Consider the following 24,833-nt stretch of genomic DNA (forward strand, 5'->3'; position numbering starts at 1 on the left):
TCACCAGAATATGACATTTCCCCATGCTATGTTCTGCACTAACTAAAGTTTTCGATTGCCTTTTTTCCACATAAATTTTACATTTTCTTGGTTCCTTAAAGTGCCCTGGTCCTAAATTTCTAGCAACAGCTTGGCAAATTCACAAAAATCTTGTGTAATGACAGTTATTTGTTAATTACAGCCTTCTAAGACCTGCAAACACCTTATTACTATGACATCTGCCTGTAGTGTGGAATTCAAATATGGACTGCAAAAATTCAGATAATCACTAAACAGTTATAATGGGCTGGTTATCTATATCTCCTTGTTATTAACCAGTGCTCTGGATTTGAACCAGCCACTATCTGAACAATACACTGTAAGGCCTTTTAAATAAATATTACTTTCATGGCAACTATACTTTGTCTTCCAAAGATAGAATCACACTATGGCTTTTACATGATTTATAAAGATCTGTATTATTATGGTAAGGAGTACAAATACTTGGCTTCGATTTATCTTTTTCAAGATATGATTGTCATCAACTTATAAATACTGCTAGCAGATAAATGAGTTGCTACTGTACTGGGTCATATCAACTGATACAAGAAGTGATTCCTTCTCAACTTCCTTATGGATTTTTTTTTTTTTTTGCCAGAGTCATTTTAACTTCACAGCCATATGTTAAGACAACAGCTACCTTAATATTTTCCTTATTAGCATCATGCATTTCCAACAAATAAACAGAGAAATAATAACCTCATCCTGACATTACAAAATGACTATTGCTGATAGGTTGCCAGTATGTTTATCAGAACCACATACAGGTAGTCCTCAACTTACAACTGTAACTGAGCCCACAATTTTAGTCATGGCTGTGCTCAGGTTTACAACCTTTTTGGCAGCAGTCGTTAAGTGAACATTACAATCATTAAGTGAACCAATTTTTCGTTACAGAGCAATTTTTGCGAGAATCAAAAATAAATGTCAGTTTCAGGCAAAAATGTCATAAATCAAAATCACTTGACTATGGGGCACTGCAAAAAGACATAAATGCAAGCTGGTTGCTGAGCATCCAAAACGTGGCCGCATGACTGCGGAGGGTGATCAACATTAGAACTCTGTAAGTCCCTTTTTGAAACTCTATACGTTTGAACAGTCACTAAGCAACCCATCGTAGGTCAAGGACTACTTAAATATATTTCTAATTAATCATGAATACTTTCAATCATAAATTACGCCTTGAGCTGTGTTTATTAATTTTCAGAAACAGGACAAGATGAAGTTGAAAAAAATAAAAAAATGAGAAAAATGAAAGACAATGTATGTTTAATTTCTCCAGTTATTCATGGAAAGGGAAACTTATCTATAGTTAAATTTATTATTTCTTCTTATGAATATTCTACAGATAAACAAAATGTATATGATGAAAATTTGGAAGAAGAATAAGGAAATTTAATTATTAACTTTAACTGGTGCACCACTGTTTTGTTCTGTAATTAACTCATCTCACAAATGACAACATCCTCTGTCCATTGCAACTTTAGCTCCCTGAGCTCTTGTGTATGCACTATTTTTATAATAAAACAAGGAGCATGGTGATAGACTTGCTTAAACAGCATGCAAAAGGAGAGCATGCCCTTCACTGATATAAAACAGAATCAACATTTCTTATATATTTACTAGCATTAAAGTTCTGTGTCCTTTACATGTTTCCTTCCAAAAAATTACAGTTACAGTACAAATAAAAATAGTTTCCTCTGATGTAGTTGCAGAATTCCCAATGAAAGGGCCTACATTAAAGTGAGCCACTATCTTCATCCTATTTTTTAAAGCAAAATCACGCTAAATACCAATCCGTTTCTCATGAAAAGGTGATTAACTGTTATTTGAACAGAATTGCTCTGTATATCCTTGATCTTATCCTTTGGAAATTAATATACATGCCATTTAGCACTTTGCTAGAAATGTGTGCATGTATGGTATGTGTATCCATGGGAATATACATGCATATATACATTAGGTTTGCATAAGGAGTGCACCTGCAACAACCCACAAATACATTTTGAGACAATACCATATATAAAGTATACCACCAGATAGTGCCTTCACATTCTAATAAGCATGCATTTTACATGGGAGATCTCATTTATTATGACAAAAACTATTGCCAACGTTTAAGCATGTTTAGAATGGATATTTCAGGCTTGAATATACAGCCATGTAACAAATATAGAAAGGTTTTGATTTTTGCTTCTTTCACAGGATAATGGATGACATGACCCACCTCAAGTTTTTGACACATTATCTACAAACCATTAGAAACAGTTTTCTTACTTTCTAGAACTTAGTGGTTGAGGATCAGAACTATATATGCAATATTACAATCAAGACACATTATTAGCTGAATCCAAAGATCACCCTTGCTTTAATCTCATATTTGTTTTTCTTAACTAGATGTATTACAAATTCCCTTTGAAAATTTCAAAAACAGTTTACTGTAATGCATGGGAGCTGCTATTTTGGATAATAAACCTAAAGTCCAACTTACAGCACAGAACATCCATACTTCAGAGCATGACCCATGAGTAGAAAAACCTGGCTAGGATCCCAAAACATCCTGAACTAGTTCCACGTGCCTCATGCAGAAAGGAATAGGCTGTGTTTGTTCCTTTATTTCTACTCTGCATAGCAAATTACTTATGAAAGTGAAGTTACTTGAAAAAATAGCTTTGTAACACCAGTTGTTCTCAGTAAGGGGGGGGGAATCCCAACTGGCCCATTCTCAGGTATCTAAATTCACTTTTTGGAGCTTGAGCTTTACAAATAAAGAATCTTGTTTTTTGCACTGCTATACATAGTCTACTTCAATATAATTTAATTAATATAAGCAATTAAACAATTGTTACATTCCAAACTTGAATTTTTAGCTTTTCTTTCTTAGTACATAGCCTCTATTCTCTTGATGTGTATTTTGTATACCTATCTTTATTTACTGTAAAAGCTAAAAGGTTAAACAAATACTCAATGAGTAAAATGTTAGTCATGTAAGTAATGTGTTATTTTTTTTAGTTAATACTCTATATTCGGTTTTAAAAGCAAATTTTAATTATAAATGGATTAATTTCCAAATTGATTGACATAACCCCCTACCCTTCCTATCTATCTTGAAAATAAATCTTTAGGCATATAATAAGATACTTTACTGAAAAGGTATCAACACTGTACAGTAACTACTTCGGTAGTACTCATATATTCTGTGGCCCTCAACATGTCTATTGTTGCCTGAGATTTAAAAAAAACACTTGATGGACTAAGAGTTTGCCAGCTGTTTTATTTAACTATAGAGATTAAATTTTAGGGAAGCAACTATTTTAAATATACCCCAAATTAAATACGTTATCTTTGAAAATATTAATAAGTTGGCAGTGACAGCCTTAAATAAACTAAACATATTCTATCTTAGAAATTCCTAGGAATTAGGTTTGTAAAAAGAAAACATCACTGGAACTTTGGCTCTGATGCATGCATCATCTTGCAGGATCATTACAATAGAGTTTTTATTCTGGGGTGGTACAGCCTATATAAATTTTTAATTCTAGTTTACATTATTATAGGAAGGCCCACACATTTAGAATCATAAAATTACCAAGCTATAAAAACTATTTTTGCTTCAACTCTAGTAAATACAGAAAGACATTTTAATTATTAAAAATTGTATCACTAGGAGTAACTTATGCACCTATTTATACATGAAGTACAATTTATTGTATAAAGGTTGTAGTTGCCTCTATCTTGACATGTAGGGAAGTTCCCTGGAACCTGATTATTTTACGCATTGGAAAAATATTGATGTAAACATCTGAAAGTTCAGTAGATGTCTTGAACATCCATTTATATTAGTTCAGATCCAAAGCAGACAGAAAAGCAAGCAAAATATATATATCTTCCCATTATAGAAACCCACCTAATTTGTTAATCAGCTACCTTTAATGAACTGAATCTGCTAACAGTAGACAGCACTCTATATCTCAAATTAAATATCTGAAGTTTTACTGCTGTTACTACTATTTTATTTTATTTTACACTTTCTCACAGTATTGGAGCAAGCATTTTCAATATAAACCAAAAACATATTTTAAAAAAGCTCGTATATACTGAATAACTTCATTTGGTCCTCTCTCTCCCACAGCTCTGATTTTTTTAATACAAGTTTGCATTATTAATTCTATTCCTAATCAAATTTCTGCTTGCACAAAATGCATGGAAATGTGGCCTTCAAAGTATTTTAGCGAATCATGAAAAACAGATACAAATGTTAAAAAAGTGCTCAAAAAGAATGAATATATATATATATATATATATATATATATATATATATATATATATATATATATATATATATATATATATATATATATATATACATATATATATATATATATATATATATATATATATATATATATATATATATATATATATATAAATAAATTACATTACACACATACACACACATTGTATTTCAAGATGGAATTGAGAAGCATTTGTCCCTTGCATTCATTATTCATAAAAGGGGCACATGGAAGTGTCTTCCTTTAGATGAGGTCAAGGCCAACCTGCTTATTAGAGGGTTCCTGAAAAGACTGGGATACCCATTATTATTTCCTTTTATTTTTTGGCACTTTCATGATATGTGGCTGTTTTACCTGTTGTCCCTGCTAAGCTTCGGTAACTGGCTCGATGTACAAGCACTTTTGAAACAGGGATTTTTGTTCTAGGGATCTCACTTTTGGTAGCCTGGTGATGTACAACGTGATGGCTATTACTGGAATCCTGGCCATGGCTACTATGTGGCGATGTAAAATGCTTGATACTGATGGGTATCTTGGAATCCTTGAGTGAAGTTGTATGGGTTTTCACTGGACAAGTAGTTGTTATCGGAGATAATGGCTTGCAACAAGTCACTGTGGTGATATTTTCTGCAGAAGTCACAGTTGCTGTGTTTTCATCTGGATCAGTATACAGATCATAGAGAGCATCCCCACTGTAGCTGTCCCTGGGAATTACCTCTTTCTGAATACTATTAGTATTGTCTTCTTCAGGTCCAGGTGTAGTAGAATCCCAATAGCCCTCATCACTGCTGGGGATGGCTTCTTGCTGCTCTTTTTCTCTATTTTTAGGGTCTTCTTTCTGGTGGTGAACTGGAATCTGGCTAAGACCAATGTGCTTTCCATTTGCTGACCCATCCTGAACTCTCCTGACAATCTTATCACCTTTGGAGGCCTCAGGGGATTCCTTCCTTCCTGATGTCCCCTGTGATTTCTCTTCAGTGTGTGACAATAAATCCCAGAACTCCTGAGTACCTCCCACCTGTTCAGGGCTGGCCATCTCCTCTCCTCCTCCCTGGTAAGTCACCACGCCGGTAGGCTTCTTGGAGGGCCCAGCTTTGCCAATCCCAGGGGCACTCCTCTCACTTCCACCTCCACCACTGCCACCGCCGCTGCCCACGTCATCTTCCTGGTCAGCAATAATGTCCCCACAGCCTGTAAGAGAGTCAAAGCTTTTCAGTGAAGTCACGTCAGCAAACATCAAACAAATACGGTCAATAGATGGCTCAGAGGGTGGATCAAGAGAGGAAGAAGGGTCAGGGGCTGCTGCCGTCTCTTGGCTGCGTTCATACTTGGGTTCAACAGGGGGGAAAGACTTGATGGGGAGGTCACCTGTTTTAGCCGAGTCCTCCTTGATCTCTTGGCCATTGCTACTGGTGGATTCAGGATGGATCTCCTTCTCCTGGGGCAGAATCCCGGGAAGCTCCTCTCCTCCAGAGCCACATGAGGCCGGCTGCGGTGCCAGTGCCAGGTCCGGGGTGGGCACGACCTCAATGGCAAGGGGACTCGTAGGCTGTTCTCCATCCTTAGTGACCAGGGGGGTCCGGACAGTGTCAGCGGGCGCTGCGGGCGGCACTGCTTCCTCTTTGATGCACTCCAGGCTGGCGGTGAGGGAGCCTGTATTGAGGATGCTGGGACTGGCCTGGCCCTCGGAGCCCTCGCCGGCCTCGTCGTCTTTCACCCCGCCGCCCGGCTTCTCCCGGCGGGACCACCGCATGCTGCTGAAGAGCCCTCTGAGGCCCCCGCGCCCTTTGGCTCTCTCGCCTTTGGCGCCTTCGTCGGAGCGGCCGTTTTTGCGCAACAGCGAGAAGAAGCTGTGCGACTTGCCCGCCGCCGCGGCCGAGGGCGAGCTGGAAGAGGCGGCTTCCTTGGCGGCCACAGAGGCGCCCTCTCTACCCGCCACACGGCCGCTCTCGACAGTCCCTGGGCCCTCGTTCCTGCCGCTCTCCAGCTCCAGCACCTCGGCCAGGCCGTCGTGGGTCTTGCTCCTCACCATGCCCGTTCCCTGCCCTCCGCCGCCTTCGCCGCTTTTGCTTTTGCCGCCGCTCCTCACACCGAAGATGCTTGGCATGGCGCCCCCGGATTTCCTTCGCTTAAACAATTTGAAGGCGGTTTTGTTCAGCTTGCCCGAGGGCGGCGGCGGCGGCGGCTGCTCTCCCAGCGCGGTGGGTTCTCCACCATCGCAGTGCGCGTCCATGGCGGCGGCCGCGGCGGCGCTGCTGCCTTCCCCTCCTGCAGCCCCCACGGATGCCTGCGCCTGATTTCCGCCGCTCGCGCTCGCTCGGCTGGCTCTCACTGACAGCCTCGACGCCGCCGCCGCTGCTGCTGCTGCTCTGCCTGCCGCCCGTCACCATGGCAACCCAGGCAGGGCTGAGCAGCTTGCCTCCGAGCCGGGCCTGGGCCTGCGCCAGACTCCGCCGTCCATGGCGGCCAACCTGAGCCACAAGCAGACCCCGTCCGAGCCGCGAAGAGGGGCCGGGGGAAAAGGGGGCGGCTCCTTTCCCTTCCTTCGCCCGAACGAGGAGTGTGGGGAGGGGTTGGGGGAAGAGGCTGGTTTAACCTAATCCACTTGCGGCGGCTGGGACTGCGGCTGCTCATTCGCTCAGCCTCGGGGTCTGCGTGAGGGACGCGGGTTGGGGGCGGGTGATTTGGAGCATACGAAGCTCTGGCTAACGAACCGGGAAACATGGCCCCGGCTTCACAGGCGCCTGTGTGCTCATGGGGACCCCCGGGAGTCCCTCTCTCCAGGACTCTTGATCCGCTGAGGGCACAATTTTCTACCGGCGGGGCGGGGCTGATGGTGGGAAACGGACATAAGCGAAGGTACCTAGAGCGTGACCGCGTCCCGTTCGATCTCTACCTTCGAAAGTCCCCCTGAGTCCCCCTTGTTCAGGCCGAACAAAGCGGAGGTTGCAAGAGCCAGTTTGGGCTAGATTCAAGGCACCCAGGTAGAAATTAGGAGGCGGTTCTGCTTTAGGAATGAAAACCAGTTGGATGATTTGGAGCTACTCATTCTCTCTCAGCCAACTCACCCTACAGGGCTGTTGTTCTTTGGAAAAGAGAGGGAGGAAGGAGGATTAGCTTTGCCACCCTTAAGCCATTTATAAAAGGAATAAAGGTGGGGTTTAAAAAAGAATGCAGATGTTGAAAGCTTACCAGGTACTAAGCTGGATGACAATAAACTTGGAAAGATATGGTGAGTTCTTTGAAAGAAAAACATTTTACAGATAGTCCTTGACTTATCACCACAGTTAAAACTAGAATTTCCTTTGCTAGGCAAAGCAGTTGTTAAGGGAGTCACACTGAAGTCATTTTTTGCCATAGTTGTTAAATAACATCACTGCAGACGTTAAGTGAATCACATAGTCATTAAACAAATCTGGCTCCCCCCCATTGACTTTGAATTTTGGAAGCTGGCTGGGACAATTGCAAAATGGCAATAATCCCAGGATGCTGCAAATGTGTAAATACATGTCATTTGCCAAGCACCAAATTTTGATCACTTGACTGGGGAAGCTGCAACAGCCGTAAGTACTAAAAGCAGCCACTTTTTTCAATGCTATTGTGACTTGGAACTATTGAAATGTTTGTAAGTCAAGACTGCCTTATACTTCAAAATACAACATTAAACCCCCAAATACATTTCATAACTGTTTAGGCAATTAATCAGAGGTTCTGGATTGGTTAAAATAGGTTTTATAGCAAAGCTAGTAAATTGATTGCATCAAGCTGGTGCAAAATGCAAAAAAAAAGTTTTGACTCAACCTAGTGTTTTTTATTTCAGGAACAGCAGCTGGACCATATTTTTTGTATCAGAACTATGTAAAAGAAAGAAGTGGAACTATGTCCACCATGAGCATCATTTGCTGCATTAAATTGTGATAGCTTTCCTCTGTCTTGGTGCTTTTGAGACAGAAACAAAAATCTCTGGAGATCCAATTAACATCTTCCATGTGTCACACAAGACATCTCATTGCCCCCAAATCCTTTTAAGAGCCAGGTATGTTTTGCATTCGTTGGCTGTTGTCATGGGTGATTCTGCTTTCCTGCAAATATTTTATCCATGTAACTTTTTCAGAAATTATTTTGAGATTTGCAGTTAGACCTGTCACCATGATGCTACTTATATAACTCCAAAAATGCAAGTTCAGATAAATTATATTACTATGTGTACCTATATATCCATCATCAACATATTTAATACTTGAGTTTTGCTTATGCCATACTTATGGACAATTATGAACCTATTTTACATGTGCTGATGATATAAAAGACTGCTTTCTAGTTAAATATTTTATTGATAAATGTTAAAATAGCATCATAATAACCCCTAGGCATGTTGTATTAAAGCTGGTAATTATTTTTGATTTGAAAAAGGTCTTTGGATGCTTACTTAAAAGCTTCACCACTTTTAACAGGTTATATGCACTTGCACTAATTCATCTTGGGCATAAGAGGTATGCAGAATAGTGATTTTGCCTCTTAGTAATCTGAACAATGGATAGCAAACGTTTGAGGAATATAACAAGAATAAAGAATAAGGCAATGTACAACAATAGCTACCCATAACATTTCCATTATTTTTCCTTTATGTTTTATGCTGCTTCCTGCTCCCTCCCTTTGCTTATCAAGGTAAAACAAACATGTTACATAAGTAAATCAAACAGAACATACTATACATGGCAAAAGGATATTTGTTTTAAAAGCTGGATTCTGACAAACATTTAATACAATTACAGTATGCAATGCACTGTAAGAGGAAAAAAGAGGAAGCAAATTGAATGAATTTTAATCCAATAAACCTATATGCCCAAGACTTAACTTGATTTGGTTCCTACAGTCCTAGTCCAATGTCTTTATCAGCACACCGCTCTTACTGTATATAAATTTAAACCAGCTCTTTCGAAATTTAAAATTCCCAGCCAGTATGATAGTTTAGAAGGAGATTAGTACTGGCAAGTAAGGCTAGTTTTGAAACTAGCTTCTTGAAAATTGCAAGCAACACACCTTGAAACCAGCTAGGAGTGCCTAATGTAGCTTTTCATGTGTGAGTTCTTATGCCCCACTCATATTTATGCTCATTTGTTCCAATTAAACTATTTAGGAAATGGAATAGTGGTAAGTTTGAAGCAGAAAATCTGACAGTTTTGATCCCTATAACATTCTAGAAGTTTTGCTGAGCTGTTTTGGATCAACCATGCTTTGCCAGAAACAAAGATTGGAACGTTTTGCTTGTTTGGGTTTGGGCCAAAACAAAATCTCCGGATGTCAGAGTCATAAAATGACTCTGACTGTAGGAAAAAGCTGGTGCACATCTCTATCTCTTTCCTTCTTCCCTGCATGGCAATGCTTGTACCCTTCCCCTCCGCTTTCTATTTTCTTCTCTTTCTCCCCCTTCTCTTTCTCAGCGGCCATTCTTGTGTCAAACAGTCATGTTTCATTTTGTATCCAGATCAAGCCCTATGCACGTGTTTTGGTTTGGACCTGGATCACTCAAAGCCAGCTTTGGCATAGAACCACTTGTGCATGGAATATATTATATATTATATATTCTTAATTTCTAATATAATTCCTAATGTGTTTGATAGGTTGGTTTTTTTAACAAGAGTGAAAAGGGAAGTATCTAATTTATACAACGTGTTTCAGAGAGTGGGTGCCACAACTGAAAGTATGCTACCATGGCAATTAGATTTTTTTAAAAACTTTATGTAAAGAAAAACGTATGATTGGGAAAAGGATCATATCTTGGTAGTAGAACAGTATGTACAAGGTGTCAGATTAGAGCTCAAATATTTCCTTTAAAAAGAGTCAGATAGCAGGTAATGAAAACTCTGATATGCTGAATTTGCTGTGTTGGTCAGGCTGAAGAGAATACTGATTCAATTGAACAAATATTTGCAGTAAGCGTACATAAAGGGGTTGTTAATGGAATATATCCTGTGCATGTGAGCAGTCATAAGATCTTTTAACATATATTGCTTTTGTTGACATAATCAAAGTACTTTGAGAATGGAAGACCTACTCCATGCTATTAGCTAAGGAGCACTATAGATACAGTATGTAAAATCTGGGTCAGAGAGAAGGCTTTGTGAATATGTTAAAAGGGGCTTGTTTTGTGTTTTTTCACTTTGGGGAAGAAAAGGCTTCTAATGTTTGGTCTAGAGTCTAGTATGTAATACTCTGTACCAACAACCCATCCACAGCTGCCACATTACATAAGGCAGATATTCAGACAAACTATTATTTCACAATCTGAATAAACAGAAGCTTATATTGAAGAAGCAAACAAAAAAAAAAACACACGAGCTAGGAATCTAATTGGAAGCCACTACAGAATACATGCAAGTTTCCAAATAATGAAATGCTATGATACAGCTGGTAGAATTAAATACTGTTGTAAAGGGATCAGCTCCTTGAACTATGTATTCCTCCATTTTGTTGAGCAACCCAGCAAAGTGTCTTACAAAACCTCCATTCTCTGTGTCTCTGCAGGTGAGCTTCTCTATGGTAGTGGTGAACATTCAACTTTCCACAGCATCTTCTCCATAATATTCCACCAAGATAGGCTAAGAAATTAAAATGAGAGGCAGATGAGAGGCAGATTATGGATGAGTCCTATGAGGCAAACAGGCTGTGACTACTGCTGTGGAATGCCAGGGCTCGGCCTTTATAACATGGATCTAATTATGTTATCCATAATGACACAAAACCGTACTGAACAATATAGCTGCCAAGTGTTATTCTACTCTGCTATAAGAACTTTGCAGTTGGCTGTGGTCCAGCTCTAGCAATAATTTAAAGGAACACAAATGTCAATATATCACAGAGAAAGAGAGTACACATACATATGCACTACACAAAGCGTCTCTTTATTACCTTTTATCTCCTGTTTTGAATAGTTTAGTACAGAATGCTTCAAGACACAATTTGCACATCCTTGGATTAAAAAGAAAAACAAAGAAGGGATTGTTTTCAAGCTGTCTGAGAAGACTTGACTTTGTCCCACTTCTGCCATGAGTGCTGAATGGATCTATGGGTACATTATCTTTTAGCCCTTCTTAATAAAATGTTATTGAAGTATCATGACAAAAGGAGGGTTCAGAGTTGCATAATATTTACATTATGGGAATGCAGTTTCAATAAATCTGGATGACACTATATTAGGAAGGCTGAAATATAAGATGTCTTTCTCTATAATACAGGACCTAATTGCTAAAAGATGGCAGTCAACCAGAAATCAACTAGATTTTCCTAGAAACCAAGCTCATGAACTCTATTTAATTTTTATGTCACTACAGTATCTAAAATGAAATAGCTCCAGATCCGTAGTAGATTGTCTGTTTATTGCATGTATTTGCATGTATGTGTGTGTGTTCACATGCACATGCATTTCCACATGTATGCTAGTCTTTTAACCCTTAATTTTCAGATATAAGGCATAAATGGTACATGTGTAAGAAGTAATTGGCAAATGATCTTGGGCTCTTGAGGAAATGATGAAATATAATAGATAAATACAAGTCCATTATAATATACAGTAGTCTATTTTTGGTCCTAACTTAAACTATTGCAATATCAATGGGACATTAATTAGGAAGGTTTGTGGAATTCACAGCTCAGCAGTGTTGGCATAGATGGTCTTAAAATGGAATCTAGATTTAAAACGTCATACAGTTTATGTCAATTGTGAACAGGGATATTAGGTTTTAATTAATAAGATGATGGCAAAATGACCTACATATTATCATTCTGAGAACTGAGCTCTGAAAGAACTAAAATGCCCAACTCCTAATTTATTTCCACAAGGATTACTGCTTAGGATTTTCATTTTAACTAGATGGAAGATATAAAAGAGTCAACAATCATTCCCCCCATCCAATTGCAACTCCTAAGACTTATGCAAATCAATCCACTGTTAACAGATGCTTGAAACAGATAAATGATCATACATATTAAGATCCTACTATTAGTGGAAGCTTCTTATAATGCATTCTGTTGTAATGCTTCTGACTTGTAGATTAGGATACTGACTTGTAGGTTAGGATACTGGGCCAGAGTTCTAGAAGCTAACTACATAGAATCAGAGAGTTTGAAGGAGTACTTAGGGCATTCAGTATAACTGTTGGACCATTATATTACAATCATAGTTAACTTAATCTATCATGACTATAACTTACATAGCTTAGGTACCTTACTTGACCTCTTTCATTTGTAACAGGAGAATGATTATTTTTCTGCCATAAAGCAGGCATGACAACAACTCCCAAAACAAAACAAAAAAGCAGATTACCCATATCAATAAGGAAACTTCAATCCAAAAAGAGATCACTCTGGCGGAAAAACAAATCTGGTCACGTTGCCAATTTCAAAAACGATACAAAAATTTATGCCACCAGATAAAGACCGAATGCACTAATTATCACATTAAACAAGAGGAAAACCTTCTAAGCACCAATTCCACCCGTGCTTTTTACAATTTTGTAAACAACAAACTAAAAGACTCAAGGTCCATCCCTCCCTTGATAGGACCTGATGGTAAAGACTGCAACGACGACACCATTAAAGCCAACATCTTTAACACATTCTTCGCTCAGTATTTGTAAACAGCAATGGATCATGCCCAGTATTTCCTAGCCGTACCACAGATAACAACAATGATCTAATACATATCGATTTCACAGAAGACAATGTTGAAAAAGCACTACGCAACCTAAAACCATCTCTATCTATTGGACCGGATGGAATATGTGCCTACTTCTTAAGAAAGCTATCCACTGCCATAGCCAAACCTCTAAGCATAATCTTTGAAAAATCTTTCAGAACCAGCTCCTTGCCTAACCTATGGTCACAAGCCACAGTCATCCCCATCTCCAAAAAGGGAGACCCAAGCCTAGTTGAAAATTACAGGCCAATCTCCTTATGCTGCGTCACCTGTAAAGTCATGGAATCAATTATTAACCAATCCATCATCCTTCACTTAGAGACAAACAACCTACTCTCCAATAAACAATTTGGTTTCAGAAAAATACTATCCTGTAATCTGCAACTCTTACACTGCAAAAACATATGGACGACACAACTCAACCAGGGCAAAGCAATAGACGCAATCTACATGGACTTCTGTAAAGCCTTTGATTCAGTGGTACACGACAAACTACTCCTAAAAATAAAATCCTATGGTATCTCTGGACAACTGAATAACTGGATAGAAGCATTCCTGTCAAACAGACAACAAATGGTCAAAATCGAGCGTACTATCAAATCCAGTACCTGTCAATAGTGGTGTTCCCCAAGGCAGTGTTCTAGGACCAACTCTCTTCATACTCACATAAACGACCTCTGTGATCATATTAAGAGCAATTGCGTTCTCTTCGCTGATGATGTAAAGCTGTTCAATACCACAGACAATACTGCTACCCTACAAAAAGATCTTGACTATGTATCAGAGTGGTCAAACAAATGGCAACTTCAAATCTCAACAAATAAATGCTCTGTCTTACATATTGGCAAAAAAATCAGAAAATAAAATACAAGCTGAATAGTCAAGATCTTGTTGATGACTCAAGCTCTGTAAAGGACCTTGGAATACTCACCTCTAATGATCTAAGTGCTAGAGCCCACTGCAACTACATAGCCAAAAAGGCATTAAGAGTTGTTAACCTAATCCTACGTAGCTTTTCTCTGGTAATATCACACTACTAACCAGAGCATACAAAACATTTGCTAGACCAATACTCGAATACAGTTCATCAGTCTGGAACCCACACTACGTATCTGATATTAGCACAATTGAGAAAGTCGAGAAATATTTCACAAGAAGAGTTCTCCACTCCTCTACTCGTTGTAGAATACCTTATGCCACCAGACTTGAAATTCTAGAACTTGAAAACCTTGAATTACGCCGTCTTCGGTCTGACTTAAGCATGGTATATAAAATCATACATTGCAATGTCCTACCTGTCAATGAATACTTCAGCTTCAACCATAACAACACAAGAGCACACAATAGATACAAACTCAAAGTTAACCGCACCAAACTCGATTCCAGGAAATACGACTTCAGCAATAGAGTGGTCAATGTCTGGAATACTCTACCCGACTCTGTAGTTTCTTCCCCAAACCCCAAAAACTTTAACCTTAGACTGTCTACTATTGACCTCACCCCTTTCCTAAGAGGCCTGTAGGGGCGTGCATAAGCGCACCAACGTGCCTACCGTCCCTGTCCTATTGTTTCTCTTATTCTTTTATTTTTCTTATATGTACCCATTTCATGTATTCACAACTATGTATACATTTATACTTATTATCTTGTAAACAATTGGCAAATCAAATAAATAAATAAATAAAACAGTCCTTGATGGTGAGTTTATGAAACCCTGGAGCAGCATTCTCTGATAAATGCAAGTTATTGTAAAAACATTGTTTTGGGGTAATTGATCATTGCTATTAATTATGTAGAATCATTTCAAAGTGTTACTGGATTACTCATTTATGGAACCAACAAAAAACAACTTTATGGTCTTGTTAGAATCTATATAGTACTAAAACTCTTCTGTCTGTTTGTAATCTTCAATTAGCCCAAGTGGTACTTTATATCACAACAATTTTTTGAATCAAGATACCTCAACTCTGCTAATATAAAGAACTGGTACAAAAAGCAGGACAGATTAACCCTGTGGAATTGAAATTTTAAGGATTTTCCAATCAGTTGCATTCACAAAATTGTGACCTCCGTCACAGTCAGCTGAGGAACTGTGATTGTTATTTCTGATACTCCCTGCAAGCTGCCAATAAGCAAAGTTAATGGAGAAGCCAGCTGGAAGTCAGAAGTCACTCCTGCTGTATTATACCACAACAATTTTTTTAATCAAACTACTACAATCCGGGAACAGTGGAATTGAAATTTCCACAAATCAGGGCACTTTACTTCGCAATATTCTAACCAGTGCAGTACCCCCACAGTCACCTGACATAGATACTTATCTGAGATGTTGACAAGATCATCCAGCATTCAAGTAAAAAAAATCTGGCCAGCCTAATAATGCTGTGTGGAAAGAAAGGGGAACATCTTGGTCAAGAGACGACACCAAACATTGACAGGAAAAGTAAAGAGGAAAAGAGCAAGAATCAGATGAAGTCAGGGCAACACAACTCCAGGATCAAACAATGATAATGGCGTGAGAGAGGAGAGATAAAGGAGGAGAAAAATGCATGTATGACAACAGACACAGGAGAAGAGAGGAAGAGACAAAAGAAATTCACATCTCCAGGATTAGAGAACAAATAGCAGAAGAGATGAAAAAAATGGAGGATGAAACAGCTACATACTATTTCTCCTGATGTTGGTGCAATAACCAAAACCTGCCCTTTCCGTCATTATAAAGCTGGAGCAATACAATTCAGGGAAATTTGATGTTCATTCTGTTCACATCAGACTGCACTACCTTTCTCACAAAGAATGAACCAGTAGGTCTACTAATGGATAACATTATAATGATTACTTTTATTGCAAGGAGCCTTTTTTATTTTATTCCAACTTTATTAGAAATGTCATCTACTGTCCAACCCTTCAATGCTTGAAACTTTTTCCTCATTCTTCCCACCATCTCTGCTTCTATGGAAATTTCTAGATCAACAAATATTTATTACATGTTCTGTACTACTAGAGGTTATCACCTTGAAAACTGTTTGCTTTCAAAGGGAGGGAAAACAATTATTGTAAAACAGAAAATAGAAAGTGGTGCTTTGAATTTCAGGTGGATGTAGTTGAGCTCCACAGGAAGAAATATACAGTTGTGGTAGTTGCTGATTCACTGCAGGGAGGAATAGAAATAAATGTCTAAAGATCATACCCATAAGGTCTGAAATATGCAGCCTGCCAGGAATGAGATGGCTTAGAACAACTTCTGAAAACATCGAATCCATCAACAGTTTTCCCTTCTGGAAAATCTGTGTGGGGATGAACATCACTGCAAAGAAGAGCTATCATCAGATCATCATGGATTTTTAAAAATTAGAAAAAAAAAACTCAAGGTTTGCTCTTATCCATTCCTCCAGTCCATTCCAGAGGAGGACTGGAAAGAAAGTAAAATGCTGCCAGAGAACATCTTGACTGTGCAGATGGTGTAGATGGGAAGATTTAGATTTTTATTGTGGTCTGGGTTATCTGAATGATGGATATGAGATATGTTGCATCTCACAAGAACTGGTATCTGTTCAGCCAAGGAATGGTCAGCTAGCTCAGCAGGGCTTTAAAATGAATCCTAGGGTGGTTAGAAAACATACACGCACACATGGGAAATAAGAGTCTTATTTATTGACTTCATTGCAAATGGATGTGGGAATTTTCCTACAATATATGAGCCTTTTCAAATAGTCCCAAGGCAAGAAGCAGACATTGCAAGGTTTACAGGAATATACGTAATACATTGTAGAATATACTAACACAATTTGAAAAGCTGCCAGATTATTCCTCTGTCCCTTTTTATATCAAACAGAATTGAAGCAGGATTATTTTGAGAGTTCTCTTACCCTCTCCTTTATCAGGATTGAGTTGTTATTTACTTTCTCTTAACAATTCTAACAATTTTTTGCATGCTTTTGTCAATCCTATGTTTACATAAAAAAATTATATCACTTGAGGGGAAAAACAGAGAAAAGGCTGGCCTTGTTGTCTATACACTAACTTCAGTATATAGAAAATTGATAAATTTGATTTTGATAAATATGATTTAATTTAAAAATCCAATTGGGATGGTTTCTATTATTGAGATATAAAAACCGAAGGCTACAATTGAAAAGGAACAAAGGCACTAGAAAGGGAAAACAAGTTATTAAAAAAATCTGCTCAGTAACCCAAATGAATGAATTTGGCAATGTACAAAGAATATATCAGCTAAAATGAGTGAAAAAGCAAATAAATGTAATACTGCTGAGTGTCTACTATTTTTGACCAAGAAGAAAATGGAGATGGTGCTTTCCAAACAAGAGTGGTAGGTCTTTTGAAGAGAAGGGAAGATATCATGCCCCTGGTGGAGACTGACTCTGAGGAAGAGGAAGAACAGCCAACAGGAGTGGAAGTGTGGCTCCAGAGGTGGTGGAGGAGGCTGGAGAAGGGCAGAGGCTGGCTGAGCAGTCAGAGGAGGACCCAGGCCCATCCCCTGTCCATCCTAGGGCACTCAGGGAGGAGAGGATCAGGGTAAAACATGGTCTACTTGGGAGGAGAGCGCCCTGATCCTCTTCATGGGTTGCAGGTGGGAGATTTGCATAAGAGTGTGGATCTGCATGCTAACAGATGCTGGAGACAAATTAGTGTTTTATTTCTAAAGAAGGTGTATCTTGGTTGGCGTTCTTTAAACGGACTGTACCTGGTTATCTTCCTGAAGTTGGCAATTATCTATCCTAGTCTGTTGTGGAACTTTATTCAATGCGGTTTGTTTTTGGTTTTTGCTTCGTTATCAGCCCTTTGAATTTGAACTGTGTGTTTCTTTCCTTTGAAATGTTATTTTGAAAATAGTTTACTCCTCCACTGTGAGCAATTAAACAGTGAAGCCAAGTTGAAGGTATTAAAGGACTTTTAGTTATGTTGTGGGTTTTCTTATATTTCTGATATAGTCTGGGTCATCACAGAAGGCTTTCATTTTCCAATTTAGTTTGGAGACAAACTCTGTCAAGTGCAGACCTTCCAGAATATTTCGGACTTGCCCTTTTTCCTTCAGAATATACAGGGAGGAAGGTATGAAAAGATACAAATCGACAGTAAAGACCTTGTTGATGAAACGGAAGTAGCAGGAACATTTGTGGGAAAATTACCGATTTGCCGGCGTATAAGACGACTGGGCGTATAAGACGAGCCCCCAACATTTCCACTCAAAATATAGTTTTTGTTATATACTGCAGTATAAGACGACCCCCACTTGGAGGCATGCTTTTCAAGGCAAAAAAGTCGTCTCACACGCCGGCAAATACGGTAAGTTGTAACACTTGGGGTATTCTGGATATAATTCTTGATTGACACCCCCAACCCCTTTCCCCCAAACTTACAAAGCCGCCATTTAAAATGCTTTAGAGGCAGCTTCGCGCCTTTCAGGCTGGCACTCAATTCCTCTCCCTTTCTTTGTGACAGCCCTCGCGCGGTGCCATCGGGACTCCAAGGGTGGGGGATGGACAGCTGCCAACTCTCTCTCTCTCTCTGTGTGTGTGTGTGTGTGGTGTGGAGGGTAATCTGGCTATCTCTGGCCTCCGCCGGTTTTAAAGTCGCTTGGCCGGTTCCCAAGTCGCAAGCACGCTGGCTGGGCGAGACGCGGCGCCGGTGGAAGCTCGGTGCAGGGGAGGCAGATCTTTCTCTTAAGGGGGAGGAGGAGGGGACAAGAGGAGGGACGGGACGGGACAGGGGGGCGGGAGGAGGCGCCGCCTTCTTCCACCGCCCACCGGACCCTTTTCTTCCCAAGGGGACCCTGAAAGCAGCTCGGGAGCCGGGTGGCCCTGCCCAGCGGGGTCCCATCAGGAACTTCCTGAGGACACCCCCCCGCCCCAAGCACAGCCCTCCCGGTCTTTCAAAGAGGGAGGGAGAAGCGGGAGGAGCAAATTGCCGCCCCCCACCCCGCTGCCCAGAAGGAGGGGCGCCACAGTCCACCCCCACCACCTTCTCCCCCACTCCCGGGCCATTACGCGGCTCGGGGCTGGCTGGGCGGCGGCCCGCCAGAGACCTCTCCGCTCCACCCCACCCCACCTCCAGATTGGCCTCCGGCGCCCCGAGCCGGGCGGAGGGTGGGTGGGTGGGTGGGAGGAGGAGGAGGAAGAGGGCAAAAAAGTCGTCTTATACGCCGGCAAATACGGTATCATGCAGTGTTACAATTCTTGCGATTTTAAAGGAAGCAATACTAAGTGTAGCCAAATACATATCTTGGACTTCAAAGGAAACATATAGAGCAATGATAGGTGGGATTCCAGAGCAGAAGAAGCTAATAAGAACAGAATCCCAGTATGGGTTAGAATTCATGTATATGAATACAATTGTGAAAAAATGAGGAAAAAATAGACTACAGAATAAGCCAAAGAAGAGAATGCAAAAAATGTAGAAAAGTACTGAAAAAAATAAGACATAGGAAATCAAAAGATAAAGAATGCTAACAAAAATCAAAGCAGGGCTTCGGATATATTCAGACTAAAATGAAAAGAAATATGCTTGTTATGCTCAGTAAAGATGGCAATATACATAACAAATAAAAAAAAGCAAAGTTACTTACCTTGATAGAAACATGAGCTGATTACTGGGAATATATTTAAATCTCTAGGTCCTAATGAATTGCAATCTAGGGTACTGAAAAATAATAATATTTCTGAGAAATCCTGAAGAATAGGGAAGTGCCAGATGATGACAAGAGGGAGAATATCTCTTAAAAAAGAAATATCTGGGTAATTAGAGATTACTCATTTTGCCATCAGTTTCTGGAAAGATTCTAGAGCAGATCATGAAGAGATTAATGTACAAGCAGCTTGAAAACAATGCAGCAATCGCCAAAGATCTATGTCCAAGTCTAGTATTATTAGACCAAATAATAATTTGATTTTTTTTTCTGGATAACTTTCTCAAGTGTAGATTTCTGCAATGTTGTAAACATAATGTACTATGATTTTAACAAAGCAAAATAATTTTCAACATTTTAATTAATGAACTATGATAGTATCATGAACTACATGGCATAAAAATAAATGGATATATTACTTGAAAATTATATTCAGAGAGTATTCATTAATAACTTTTTATCATACTCGAGTAAGAAACTAAACGGTGTTCCACAAGACTCAGTCATGGGTGTTTAAAATTTTTACGAATGACTTGGAAGACAAAAGAGAAGAAGTAATAATTTTGTAGGTTATAGTATGATAGGTAATAGACGACAGTAGGAAATAACAACATTCAAAATTATATCAATAAATTGGAAAAATGAATTGAAATAATAGTAAAGATAAATAGAGGCAAATGCCAAGTTCTTCTCTTGGAAACAGAAGTAAAATGTAGAGATATAGAAAGATAGATTATCTTGGAATAATAGTTGGAATATATAGCTGACTATATATGAATCAGTAGTACTGTACAATGCAAAATAGGCACGTGTATTTTCAGGTTGTGTTAATTGAAATATTAATTTTCTATTGTGGGAAGTAGTAGCTCCTATTGTTATGGTCTGCCCCCATCATGAATTTTGTGTTCAGATCTGGAAAGAACACTTTTCAAGACTATCATCTTTATAGTACAAATGTGGGGGTGGAGTGGTTTGCCTAAGAAAAAATGTTTAGGAAAATATCTGTATTACAGATGTCAAGCTAATCTGCTTTAATATACTTTAAATTAGAAAAAAAATGCAAGTAACTGAAGCATAGAAATTTGGCCTGGGGATCTAAACAGCGCAGCAATAACATAATTATTATTTCAACCCAACCTTAATGCTCATGTCATGTAGATAAATTTGCCTTTGGTTGGTGTATCTTTTTAAAACAATTTCCTCTTGTAGCGTTCTTCCTTGCTTCCTCTTTTGTATCTTGAATCATTTAGTCATTTTTATTGAAGAGCTAAAATTTTATGTACATAGAAAACGACTAATGCAAGTAGAACTTCTGCAATATAAATACTGCTATTATTGCAATAAAATAGGAGGTAGCATCGACAAGTTAATTGTAAAATTGTTTCTTCAAGCTAAAAAACTTTTGCTATAGGAAGTCATGTGCCCATGATTACTAAAGAGTATTTCCCCCAGGAATACTTAATGTAACCCAGACCTCAATATATTATCTTGCTGGCATAATGATATGCCATCCTGACTGTTGTTGCCCTAGTTGGCTAATGAAGTACATTGCCTGCATTTTTTCTCCTCTCTCTTTTGAAAGCACATATAAATGATAAAAAGTCTATGGCAGGTATTTAAGCACCAGGCAAAAAACTAGGGGACTATGAGTTCTAATCCCCCATTCTCTCTCCCCCAAATTTGCACAAGAAGTGGAATATCTTTTATTCCACCTTGCCTGTCCAATGAGAAATGCCACAGTTGAGATAGAAGTTGTAGGATTTTTTTTTTTAAAAAAGGTCATTTTCAGGTAAAGATGTGGGCCATTGAATGTTTCACAGAGTCCTTTGAAGGCCTCAGTTCACTTCCATCTCTTTATTGGAGGAAATTATTTTGGTGCTGTCCATGGTCCTTCAGCTGGGTGTGTATTACCAGGAAATACTCCTGATGCAATGGCTGCATTTAGATAACATGCTTAGCTATAGTTTACTCAAAGAATATGTTTTTACAGTCCTATTACACTGGACAATAAACCTATGAGCTAGATTCTATAGCATTCAAGGTTAAAATGTGATTGGCTAGTTAGTAATTCAATGTGTCACAAGAACATAGCAGTTCTGCTTTTTTTCTTTTTTTGTACAAGCACATGTGCACATAAAACTCTTCTGTTCTTGTTCCAGCTAGAGAGAGATTTCAAATGAGCGCCTTTAAATAAGTTTAAATGTTTTTTTATCACTGTAGATTTCACTGAGTGAATACATATTTCTGGGCTTATTCTAGAAGTAAATGTCTTATTTCTGGTTCCTTCTCTGTTCAGATTTCACTTTATTGACCACTATAGAGTTTTTTCAAAGCTCTGTGAGGAATTCCCCATTATTTCAAATATCACTATCCAGTGAAATCTATATTTTAGTTTTTGATGGTTTGCAATTATAAATGTGGCATTTATTTACCACAATTATTTATTTACATTTACAGTAATTAAAGGTTGTAATGTTACTAAAAATGGTAAAAGGTACCAGTTGGTTTGTAAAATCATAAATAGCATCTAGAAAAGTCCAGACAAATGTATCCTGTTTTTTTAGCTACATATAAATGAGCATTGACGCCAACTATGAATTATCTTCGTGGTTAGTTCTTATTTATTTGCAGAAGAAAAATATTTAAATGAAATTGTATAGCACACAGATTTACAATAAGATTCTCCAAGTGTTCATCACAGATCATCCCCCTAGATTTTCAAAATAACCTTTCGAGTTTAATGGATTTGTAAAACACTGAAGACGTTATCTTGATGTTATTAAGGAAATAGAATACGAACATCCTTCAATTGTTGTTAATGGACAATTGATGAAATCTGTACAGATTTCAAATAAATGATTGAACATACCTCAACTGAAACATAAGTGGAACTTGTGACTAATTTCTTTGTAATATACATTCAGAGATAACAGTTTCTAATTCCATAGTTTTTCATTGCACAATTTTATCTTTATGCTTAAAAAAAATCATCAAAAATGGGGAAAGAGGAAAAAAGTAGGGACTCAGTAATTGCTTCCTATTTTTTCAACTTCTAATTAAGGTTAAAATATAGATTTGAAGTGTAAATATTAATTTATTAATGTCATGAAAAATAGGTCGCCTTAATTGAGGGGGAACTCATTGCTAATTTAATAGGGATTCATTGAAAATTATTTGAACTTCTTATAATATAAATCAGTTGAATTAAATTGAAGACATCAGACAAATATGCCTGTAGAACAAACATGCCTACCTCATTTGTGTATAAATAAGAAGTATTTAGATGAAGAAGGAGGGAAACTATTTTAGAAGAAAATGTGCATAGCAGAAAAGAAGGATGGATATTCTCTTTCAATTTCCTTATGTATTGTCACTTTGTGCATTTTTCACCAGCCTGACATTGTTGCCAGAATTGAAACGGGCAAAGAGCCTGAAGCCCTGAGCATAGGGTAAGGGTGACATTCAGATCCTCTCACCCATGCATAGATTTTGTTGTAGAAATCCAACTCATTCCATTCCCTTTTTAGTCCAAGGAAATCTATTAATATTCTATTGGCCTTTATAAATTGGTTGTATAGAAAATACAGGAAAAGTCCAGATATATAGGTGGTCCTCGACTTATGACCACAATTGAGCCAAAATTTATGTTGCTAAGCAAGATAGTTAAGTGAGTTTTGCAATCTTTCTTGCCACAGTTGTTAAGTGAATCACTGCAGTTGTTAAGTACCTCAATGGTTGTTAAATGAAACTTCCCCATTGATTTTGCTTGTCAGACAATAGCAAAACGTGATCACATGACCCTGGAAAACAGCAACCATCATAAATATGAGCCAAAAGTCTGAATTTTGATTGCATTACCATGGGGAACCTCCAACAGTTGTAAATGTGAAAAAAGTCATACTTTTTCAGTGCCATTGTAACTCTGATGGCCACTAAACAAATGGTTCTAAGTTGAAAACTACCACTCTTGCCCTTAATTTTATGTGAGAAAACAGGGTAGAAATATAAACAAAAGACAAAAAAGGAGAAAAAATATCTTATGAAACAAAAAAACAGTTTGTTGTTGTGAAAAATTAGTGTATGTTTCCATTGCACTTAAATTTGACATTGACTTATCTGACACTAGAAAGTGTCACATGTAATTTAATTTAATTTAATTATTGTTTTACGGGCTACCCAACTCCAGAAAATTAAGGTAGTTTGAGCTGGTTACTTGTTTAGTTTGAATTTTTAAATGTATTTAGTACATTACAAATTTTGTCATCTCAATGTAGTAACTAAGCATGGCATTATTCATTATCACAGACCTCCCCCTCATCCCTAAAAAGACAAGTTCTTCTAGTTATTTCATTCTTATATTTTGAGGTTTATGCTTTTATAAAATAGATTTTTAAGTATTAAGTACATATTCACGTACACTATAGATAAATACATTGGTAGGCAGTCACTTGAACATGATACTATGGATTGACACACAAGCAACTACGATCCTAGATGGTTGTACTATCTTTCCTTACTGCCTCTTAAAAGATCTTAATAGTTGGACCGTCCATAAAAACATCCTTACTGCTCGAAAAATAAAAAGGTGCCTATTCCATTGAAAACAGATTACTACTAAGCACTCTTCCAAAGTCTTTATCTGTACAAATTCAATTTGGAATTTCCCTAAAGAGACTAATACGGCCTGAGCAGTTTAATCCTTGTTCGCCTTATTTGTTTTCAGAACCTCTGAATAATTTTACTGGTAACCCATATTTTAACACATGCAGATTACTGACCTATTAACTTAATAACTTGAAATAAGGATTAGGGCAGAGTGGAGGGGTTGCTTCAAGCATATATAATATTTTTAATTTAGGCGGGTTTTTTCCCAAGCTAATATGTTGAAAAATCTTTTTTTTTCTTAGATGCTTTAGTATACAATATTAATTGTGTTCTAGATATATGTAATAAGACTTGAAGAAAAATAGGATGCATTCATTTGTAGTACTACATATAAAAAGATAGGTGCTGATCCAGAGATAACTTTATAACTTGTGATAAATTATTAGTTATAAATTTTAAAAAATAGTGTGCAGTGATGCCAGTTGCTGAAAACTTGTGAACTCTCATTTATAGAAGAATGCATGTAGACAACAGTTTTGCAACTATAACT

At 38.2% G+C, this 24,833-nt stretch overlaps 1 protein-coding gene and 1 long non-coding RNA gene across 5 annotated transcripts in view; one reads left to right on the forward strand and one right to left on the reverse strand.

Moving 5' to 3' along the window:
• AMER2 (APC membrane recruitment protein 2) overlaps positions 1-6,807 on the reverse strand; it is a 44,553-nt gene extending 37,746 nt beyond the window's left edge. For 3 of the 4 annotated variants that reach the window (XM_087966275.1, XM_087966276.1, XM_087966277.1), the window contains exon 1: positions 4,689-6,591. In XM_087966275.1, coding sequence (XP_087822401.1) covers positions 4,689-6,567 — 1,879 coding nt within the window. In that variant the 5' untranslated portion in view covers positions 6,568-6,591. Of the gene's footprint in view, positions 1-4,474 lie in introns of those variants that run through there. The other variant, XM_026674985.2, reaches the window with a different exon arrangement.
• Positions 6,808-7,476: 669 nt separating this feature from the next.
• LOC148130397 (uncharacterized) overlaps positions 7,477-24,833 on the forward strand; it is a 35,007-nt gene continuing 17,650 nt past the window's right edge. Inside the window, exons 1-2 of the long non-coding RNA XR_015749743.1 lie at positions 7,477-7,566; positions 8,155-8,370. This is a non-coding gene — a long non-coding RNA (uncharacterized LOC148130397). The remainder of the gene's footprint in view (positions 7,567-8,154; positions 8,371-24,833) is intronic.

The sequence above is a fragment of the Notechis scutatus genome, chromosome 5 (assembly GCF_049901735.1).
Source record: "Notechis scutatus isolate UNSWTSFEM ecotype Mainland chromosome 5, rNotScu1.2, whole genome shotgun sequence".
NCBI classification, from domain to species: Eukaryota; Metazoa; Chordata; class Lepidosauria; order Squamata; family Elapidae; genus Notechis; species Notechis scutatus.